The sequence below is a fragment of the Lactuca serriola genome, chromosome 5 (assembly GCF_051521515.1).
Source record: "Lactuca serriola cultivar US96UC23 chromosome 5, Lser_US96UC23_V15, whole genome shotgun sequence".
Taxonomy (NCBI): Eukaryota; Viridiplantae; Streptophyta; class Magnoliopsida; order Asterales; family Asteraceae; genus Lactuca; species Lactuca serriola.
The window spans coordinates 305,563,119-305,573,200 of NC_136412.1; the positions used below are offsets into that span (position 1 = coordinate 305,563,119).

A 10,082-nucleotide genomic window follows, 5' to 3' on the forward strand; every position below is an offset into this window, starting at 1 on the left:
TTAATATTGTTAGATAATATCATCACCATTAAAGTATGTAGTATATTGAAACCCCCCCCCCCCGCCCCCACCCCCACCCCACAACACACAACCATTGTTTGCTTATATATAGACGATGACAGACCCTCTTTTCTCAAACGTTCTCTGCTATTTGAAATTGTCATACTCATGACTTCATCAACCTTTTCTTCTTTGTTTAAGATTTTTACTTTTACGTTACCTTTATGGTTTCGGTTTGGGACTACTTCGGGTCAGCTATCACCCTCGTTCTATTCTTTAACGTGTCCTATGGTCACTCCTATTGTGACAGCAGAGGTGACTTCAGCTATTTTACAGGAATCTCGCATGGGAGCTTCGTTGCTTCGCCTCCATTTCCTTGATTGCTTTGTAAATGCAAGTCTCCGACTTTCTAATACCACATTCCCCATGGGAACACTTACTTAGGTTTACTTGTGTCACGTTATTTACACCATCAAATGCATATATAATAATGATAATTAACATGTAGTTTGTAACCGTTTGATTATTCAATTCCTTCGCTTGTGAGTTTTGAGCATAAATACAGAACAAATACTTAATTCTCTAAGGGGTCAAATGAAAACAAAAAGTATTTTGTTTTATCCTTAGAAAAAGAATTTATTACGGAGTATTAGTTGAAGATAAATCTTCACATTAATTATTTTGCTTCGAAATATTTAGGGATGTGACGCATCTGTGTTACTGGACGACACTGAAGACTTTACGGGGGAAAAGTCGGCGAGTCAAATTAGCAATTCAGCGAGAGGATTCGACGTGATTGATACTATTAAAACCCAGTTGGAGCTCCAGTGCCCTGGTGTCGTTTCTTGTGCAGATATATTATCTGCTGCTGCTCAAGCTTCCGTTGTGGCTGTAAGTAGAAAATTTAATTCCAACGTTATTTAAATCAGTTCTTTAATTTCTCTACAACTTAACTTGTCAGTGTGTACTTGAAATCTTTTTTTGTTATAATCCTAGAGATCATCAAACTGAGTCATCCAGTACTTGAGTTGTTTTTTTAATTGGTCACCTCTGGAAAGTAGGCTTTTTTTTTTTTTTTTCCTTTTAAAAACAGATAAAACTAATTAGTTTTTCTCGAGTATGAAGTGAAGTTAATCGCAGTAATATTTTTGTGTGATATTCAGCTTGGTGGGCCAAGCTGGAGTGTTACATTTGGAAGAAGGGATTCCACAACAGCAAGCCTAAGTGCAGCAAATTCCGACATCCCTTTACCTACTTCAAGTCTTAGCGATCTCATCTCATCCTTTGCATCAAAAGGATTTACTACTAACGAAATGGTAGCTCTCTCTGGTAAGTTGCTTTTATATATAATTAAAATGGGTCAATGGGATATGATGATATGTAAAGAATATTACCAAATTTTTGCAATAAATTAACCGATGACTTGAATATTCTTTCCCATGTGAGTTGAATACATGACTCATCACAATTATACATGCATGTTTGTACGCAGGAGCTCATACAACTGGTGAAGCTAGGTGCACCAATTTCCGTGATCATCTCTACAACGAAAACAACATAGATCCATCATTTGCGACATCATTGAAAGCAAATTGTCCTTCGAGTGGAGATGACAATAATCTCTCTCCACTAGATGCTTCATCGAAGATTTTCGATAATAGATACTATAATGATTTGATTAACCAGAACGGATTATTGCATTCGGACCAAGAACTATTTAATGGGGGTTCAACTGACGCACAAGTGAGGACCTACGGGTCGAATCCTTCTATTTTCTTTCGTGACTTTGCAAGTGCTATGGTGAAGATGGGCAATGTTGGCGCTATAACTGGACAGAATGGAGAAATTAGGGTCAACTGCAGAAGAGCCAATTAACCTCTTTTCTTAGACAGCAGGAAAACGTCTCTCAACCTGTGTGGGAAACTGATATGCAATGAAAAAAACAACAACAACAACCGTTTTGTTTTGTTTTTTTTTTATTTCATGTTGTTTCGTTATTGTTTCTTGATGCCTTACAAAAGGTGATCTTGTAAATCAGGAAGACTATGCTGTCACAAGTCAATAAATTCCTTAAAAACTTTTTAACTTCAATGAAATCTCAAACATATATGAAACACCCTATGGAGTAGACTCTAGCATTTTGGTGTGAGTGATAAAAGAATCGGAAATTAATTAGTCTATCCCGTATAAATTAGATTGTGGGAAGTGGTCATAGCCAAATCATCAGCCAACTCAGCGCCACGTAGATATTTTACCATGCCACTAACAACCCACTAGGTTGTGGAAATAATGTTTACGGGTGGGTTGGTAGTAAAGGGACAAGAATGAGGAGAGAGAATGAGAGAAATATAAGAGAAAAATGAAATAAACAATCAAAATGTGTGTCTTCCTCCCTCTTCACAACCGCTACAAGTCATTACACAGTCAAACCACTGGTCCATGGAATAGCGTTCACCGGTGAGTTAGTGTGCCACATAGAAAACTTATGTATGGGTTAATGCCTACTCCGGGTAGCCTAATAATTATTTGAAAACAATAATAAAAAATTTATAAAATTTATAGAGTGAACAATTATTATAAAATATAGTATTTTAGAGCACTTATGATCATTCTAGAGTTGAGTGTAGGTGGTAGGTAATAGGTCTGAAATCTGACATTGTATATTTCAGACTGGAAAAACATATTTCGGACATTACTCCGGAATGACCAATTACTACAGAATATAGTCACTTCATCTCAGAAGAGATGAAGCGTACAACTTTTAAACTAAGGGGGGACAGCAGACAGAGTTAAAACTTGAAAATAAGGATTAAACACATAATTTGACACGTAAACCAATGACGAATCATGTAATTTACTCTTATATTTATAAATATCTAATTTTCTTTTATTTTCTTCCTCTAGGACGTGTTATAACTTAAAAGAGATCAAAGAAAACTAATCTTTGTAATTTACATGTGTGTTGTTTTTTACTTTGTTTTTTATGCCCCAGAGCTGGAATTGCAAAGGACAAGAGTGGGATGTACATATTAAAAGGAGGGCTAAATGTCACAAAAACTCTTAAGTTTTTAAGGTTTTGTCGGTTTTGCCTAAAGTTGAATTTTATGTCCGTTTTTACCCTAACATTTTCCAAAAGATGTTCGGTTTTACCCTTTTACCGGTGATAACAGGTTTTCCGGGTTACCATTATATTAACTTCACAAAAAAACCCTTAACTTTACAGTTTTTTTTACGTTTTTACCCTTAAGTTTATAATTATTTTTTTTTTTTACTTTTACCCTATGTATTTTTTTTCAAATTATACGTATTCATACAGAAAAATCATATTTATATACGAAAAAATTTTAATTAAATATTGTATTTATATTTTTTAATGTTATTTCGTGTTTCTGAAAATAAATATGTAACATCCGAATCCCTAGGTATATTATTTTATTAATTTATTCTGGAGTTTGTGGAGGAACTCGGCGAGTTGGTGTTTAGACTCGCCGAGTAGGGTCGCGAATTCTTATCCGGATCATGACCGGACTCGGCGAGTTCATGGGTGGACTCGGCGAGTCTGTGCTGTTTAATGAAACCCTAATCTCTCAGGTTTGGGACCTATTTTAAGGCCCTTAGGACTGTTATTTGCGGCTATCAGTCCCTTGAGAGAAACCCTAGAGTGCTTGAGTGTTTTGAGAGAAAGAGAGAGAGAGAGAGAGAGAGAGAGAGAGAGAGAGATAGAGAGAGAGCCATTGTTGACCTTTGAGGTGTTATTTAGCAAGAAGAAGGAGGTTCTAGCCAAGAGGAAGCAAGCGAGGTTGCCTTTCTGTGGATTTGGAGCTCAGGGCATCATATTTGAGGTAGTAATTCAACTTTCCTTCTACTGTTATGATGATCACATGGATTTAGGGTTTCTTGGACCCTTTCATTGGTTAGATTTGATGTCCAATTAGTCCCTTTTGTGATGAGGCTTTATATATGGATCCATAGAGGTCCAGAGAGCATTACTCATCAAGCTTTATGAAGAACAATGGGGGTTTTGACCTTGGGTTATGATATTTGGGGCTAAAACATCATATAAGATCAAGTAGATGTTGCATGTGCATCAAGATAGAGACTTTACATATTTATCATGCTTGGGAAGGTCGGATCTATGATCTAATGGAACAGATCTGACCTCAGGAGGTCATTTGGGTTTGTGCATGACATGGACTCGCCGAGTCCAAGAACAGACTCGACGAGTAGGGTTAAGGTTTCCCTGTAAATCACATAGTTGGTGACTCGCCAGGTTGGGGAATGAATCGGTGAGTCAGAAGGGACCTAGAGGTCGTGAGTACGTGATGGAACTCGCCGAGTTCATAATTGGACTAGACGAGTTGAGTTGGGGTGGCCCCGCGATTCAAGCCAGGTGTCACTCGTCGAGCAGGGGAAAGACTCGATGTGTTAAGCAGGACTAGGGGGTACGGGTGGACACGGGTAAACTCGCCGAGTTACCCAAGGGCACTCGACGAGTCAGGTCAAAGGTTGACCGTTGACCAGGGTTGACTAGTGTTGACTTGATAGTGTCAGTCAAACAAAGTCAGGAAAGTATTAACGAGAGTTATACTTATGATATAGGAGGACGATAGGTCGGGAGATTGGGCATGAGTGATTATCCGACATCAGCGAGGTGAGTCTTCTCACTATGCCTTACCCGACGGGGTATTTATGTGTGACCAGAAGGTCTTATGTGTATGATGTATATGTGATGTATGTTATATGTGATATGTTGTGGTATGAGTATGATGATGTGGACCGAAAGGTCAAGATGATATGGACCGGAATGTCAACAGAGTCTGGGATGGAAATCCCCTGAGACACTTGGATCGGAAGATCATATGGCCTGGAAAGGCGTATGTGCGGTACGTGGTATTTTGGGGAACTCACTAAGCATTCATGCTTACAGTGTTGTGTGTTATGTGTTTCAGGTACTAGCGAGGATCGTGGGAAGGCGCCAGCTTGATCAGTACACACTTGCAGATGTCATGTTTTGAGATCTTGGGTTATGGATTATGATATGTATTTTGTGGAAACATTGGATACTTGACTTTTGGATGTTTTAATAATGAAATATTTTATTAAAAATTAAGTGAAAATTTGTTTTAAATTTTACGGTGTTACAAATTGGCATCAGAGCTTTGGTTTGAGGGATTCGGATTCACCTTCGGGTGTATTTGAACTCAAAATGGAGATTTGAGAAATTTTTCATAAAATAAACAATTTTTCTGAAAAGTAAAAGAATTGAAAAGATATTCAAGGAAGCAGTGTGTACGATCAGCCAGTGCCCGAACGGTGATTTCCCAAAATACCCTTACATTTTGTATTATGAGATATATTGAAATTTGCTATGCATGCTTGAGTAGGCTAGGTATTAATATTAGGACTAGAGTGGCCTGATTTGTGATGCCTTAGCCTAGGAAGATTTCTGCTGCCATGAGATGCTTTGGAGTAAGTAGGTAGCAGTGAGGTGTTATGAGAGTCTACCGAAGGGTAGTTTATGTTTGAAAAGAGATAGAGTACTTGTGACCTGGGATCCTCGAAGGAGGGCTTGGGGTGGATGCTGATGCGGTGTGGATGATAGTATTGGGCCCGTACTACTGAAGACACCGGGCTAGTGCATAGTCCAAGTAAGAATCCTTAGGGTACCAAGGAACAAGTAGGGTGGGTTTATCGAGTGTAAGTATACTCGAGCAAGTCCATGATATTCTTAGTGTTGTATTTCAGAGGTAGGTCATGGTTGGGACACGCCACACACCAAAGAGCAGTGGGACGAATGATGAGGAGATCCGTAGGATCATCCACGAGGAGGTGGCTGCGGTCATCAGGGCTGAGATTCCAGAGATGTTCGGGTCTATTAAGACCACCTTGATTGAGACTTTTGATGAGCGGTATGCTGCTCTTTCTGATGTTGTTGTTGCGGCAGCCACTGCGGCCATTGCTGCTGCCAGACCGCAGGGGGTGACTCGTTGTTGTACCGGAGTTCAGCAACACGAAGCCACCAGAGTTTGACGGGACTCAGGATCCGATAGTCGCAACGAGGTGGATCTCTGACATAGAGGGGTGCTTCTATACGTGTTCAAGTCTGGAGCATCTGAGAGTTCGGTTTGCGCTGAACCAGCTTTGCTTGGGGGCGAAGGACTGGTGGAAGTTCGTGACAGCGCACTACTCTTCAGCAGAGCTTGCTGCGGTGACCTGGGAAAGGTTCACCGCTATGTTTCGTGATGAGTACGTTCCCCCGGTGGAACGGGAGCGTTTGGATCAGGAGTTCTTGACCCTCAATCAGGGTACTGAGTCAGTTACTGCGATTACCCGGATGTTTCACGAGAGAGTGATGTTCTGCCCTGAGCACGTGTCGACCGAGCAGGCACGTATGAGCAGATATCTGAGCATTCTGAGGAGAGACATTCGTGAGTTTGCAGCAAACTCATCATACCGGACATTTGCTGAGCTTTAAGAAAAAGCCTGGAAGAGGGAGATTGAATTGGAGACATGGGCCAGGGAGGAGGCCGAGTCTCAGAAGGTGGATCGGCGACAGGCACAGTCTCAGCCGGCAGCCAAGCGAGCCAAGCCCACCGATTCGAGGACTGGGGGTCAGAAGGGCCGCACTTGTGGAAAGTGTACCGCAAGGGTCATGATGGAGTTTGTAGGGCTGGTGCTTGCTACAAGTGTGGTAAGGAGGGGCATATCGCCAAGGATTGCCCCAAGGGATTCATGGTCTGCTTTCATTGCAACCAGACTGGGCATCGGAAGGCGAAGTGTCCACAGTTGCGAGGGACGACACAGGGAGCACCTCAGGGATCTGCCCATGCTGCTGTGAGAGCTAGTGAGGGTCGACCGGTGAAGGTCGAGGCGTCGAAGGCACGAGGGAGGGCATTCCAGCTGACAACGGAGGAGGTCCGTGCAGCACCTGATGTCGTGGCTGGTATGCATTCCTTCATATATTTATTTTTATGTTGAGATACTGTGCTTATATCATGATATGTGTAGGTACTTTCCTTGTGAATTCTGTACCTGCTTTGGTGTTATTTGACTCGGGTGCGAGTCGGTCATTTGTATCATTAGCTTTCAGTAGGCACATCGGTATTCAGCGAGAGGTGATGAGTCGAACCTTGCGTGTTTCCATAGCTGACGAGCGAGCAGTGTATACCACAGATGTGATTCGAGGATGTGTACTTGAGATCTTCGGCATTGGGTTTCCGATAGATCTGGTCCCGATTGCGATGGGGGACGTATGTGTTACCGTGGGCATGGATTAGTTGAGCCGTGTTGGGGCAGTGATAGACTGCGAGCAACAGCTGGTGACGATCCGAGATCCTAGTGGGGGAGTGCTGACAGTTTATGGTGAGGGGACTCGTAGTGATTCAGCATTATGTTCGGCTGCCAGAGCGAGGCAGAGTTTGCAGCAGGGCTGCAAGGGGTTTGTAGCCTATGTGATGGATACGCGTGAGGCCACTGGAAGGCCGAGTTCAGTTGATGATGTTCTGATAGTGCGTGAGTTCCCAGATGTATTTCCCGAGGAGTTGCCAGGTGTGCCTCCCGAGAGGCAGGTGGAATTTCGCATCGATTTGATTCCCGGGGCTGCACCTATCGCTAAGGCGCTATATCGCCTAGCACCACTAGAGATGCAGGAGTTATCCTCATAGCTGCAGGAGCTGTTGGGGAAGGGGTTCGTTCGTTTGAGCAGCTCACCTTGGGGAGCACCGATTCTCTTCGTCAAGAAGAAGGATGGTTCACACCGGATGTGTATAGATTACCGGGAGTTGAACAAATTAACGGTTAAGAACCGTTATCCGTGACCGAGGATTGATGACTTATTTGATCAGCTTCATGGGGCATCTTGGTTCTCCAAGATTGATTTGAGGTCTGGATATCACCAGATGAGGGTGCGTGATGAGGATATCCAGAAGACGGCATTCAGGACGCGATACGGGCACTATGAGTTCGTGGTGATGCCTTTCGGGCTCACCAATGTACCAACAGTGTTCATGGATCTCATGAACAGAGTGTGCAGACCGATGTTGGATCGCTCGGTGATCATGTTCATCGACGATATATTGGTGTATTCAAGGTCTAGAGAGCAGAATGAGGAGCATTTGAGGGAGATCCTCGGGGTTTTGAGATTGGAGAGGCTCAATGCCAAATTCTCCAAGTGCGATTTCTGGTTACGGGAGATCCGGTTCCTGGGACATCTTGTTAACCAGAATGGGATTTTGGTCGATCCGGCCAAGATTGAGGCGCTGATGAGCTGGGAGGTACCGAAGTCTGCCTCCGAGATCAGGAGTTTCCTAGGGTTGGCCAGCTATTATCGGAGATTCATTCAGGATTTCTCTAGGATTACAGTGCCACTCACTAGTTTGACCCGGAAGGGTGTTGTGTTTTCATGGGGTCCAGAACAGCAGACCTCGTTTGAGATTCTTCGCCAGAAGTTGTGTGAAGCCCCGGTGCTATCCCTCCCAAAGGGAGTTGATGATTTTGTGGTTTACTGTGACGCATCTATATTCGGGTTAGGTGCAGTGCTCATGCAAAGGGGGCATGTGATAGCTTATGCTTTCAGGCAGTTGAAGCCTCATGAGGTGAGATATCCCACTCACGATCTGGAGTTGGGAGCAGTAGTGTTTGCCCTCAAGATCTGGCGTCACTATCTGTATGGGGTTCGGTGTACCATATACACGGACCACAAGAGTTTGAATTACTTGATGGATCAGCCCAACTTGAACATGAGGCAAAGGAGGTGGTTGGATGTGGTAAAGGTTTATGATTGTGAGATCCTATACCACCCAGGCAAGGCTAATGGGGTAGCCGACGCCCTGAGTCGTAGGGCAGAAAGTGCCCCGATACGAGACATTTGTATGAGATTGACTGTGATGACTCCGGTGTTGGACACCATTCTAGGGGCCCAGGCTGAAGCAGTGAGACCGGAGAACCGTAAGAGAGAGAGGGTTATCGGGCAGGTGTCGGAGTTCGTTACTGACAGCCGAGGGCTTATGAGTTTTCAGGGTCGGATCTGGGTACCGTTTGTGGGCAGGACGCGTACCATTTTGATGGAGGAGGTGATGGGTTTTGGCCATAAGAACATCCTATGTGCTCATACAAACCCTAATGCTTGGATCTAGGTTTCTCTATTGTACATGCAATTCATCCAAGACTATAAACCCTAGATCTATCATATGATAAACAATATAATATATGAATTAGGGTTTAGATCATACCTTGATTGTTATGTAGCAATAACAATCTCAAATCCTTCTTGTAATGACTTTAGAAAGCCTAGAGTCACAAATGTCACTCCTCTAATGGTTCACAAACACCAAGAGCAAGAGGATGAAGAAGAGAAGAGAAGGAGGCTGCCCAAAACGTGTGGAAACCCTAGACAACAAGTTCACCATGTTTTTGGGGCATAAGGGTTCTTTAAATAGTGAGGCTATTAGGGTTATCTAACAAGGAAACCCTAATTTGGATGCTTAGGCCCTAAGCAACCCTTGGGCTCCTTCCTTAAAGGCCTAGGACGATTTCTAATGGGTTTCCCCATAGAATTCGTCCACTCCTTTAATATGGAGTCCATTAGCTCAATATTCAACTATCATACAATTGATAGTTGTAGTCCCTTAAGTCTAATTAATCTCTTTTAGTCACAAAACTAATTACCAATTAATTCTTGACTAATATTAATTAAACTATATGATTTCTCCTTTAATATATTATCCTTATAATATATTAATAAATCATATTTAGTCTTTTCTCTCAATTATTCATCCTATCAAGTTGCTTTGGTGAAGGCAACCCAAAAGAACCATGCACCATAGGGTCAAGTACATACCAAAATAGTTATGGACTTAGACACTAATCCAACAGTCTCCCAATTGGATAAGTCTAATAACTATTCTGCGTATGACTTCAGATCCTGATCTGCAATCGTAGCTTTCCAAAGTCGCTGTCAACTCTGATCTTATCAAATACGCGTGTCCTTTAGATAAGGGATCATATATTCCTACATTCTAGATATCGTATAGACTGAGACATGGATCTAAATCATTCTCTCTGTCTATGTGTTGTTTCCCGAA

The 10,082-nt window shown here is 42.5% G+C and overlaps 1 protein-coding gene across 1 annotated transcript; it reads left to right on the top strand.

Moving 5' to 3' along the window:
- Positions 1 to 250: 250 nt before the first annotated feature.
- Positions 251 to 1,889, top strand: LOC145054840 (cationic peroxidase 1-like). The gene is made up of 4 exons (XM_079003106.1): positions 251 to 387; positions 700 to 891; positions 1,164 to 1,329; positions 1,493 to 1,889. Exons 1-4 carry the CDS (start codon positions 289 to 291, stop codon positions 1,873 to 1,875), a joined length of 840 nt encoding a protein of 279 aa, XP_078859232.1. The 5' UTR covers positions 251 to 288; the 3' UTR covers positions 1,876 to 1,889.
- Positions 1,890 to 10,082: the final 8,193 nt, after the last annotated feature.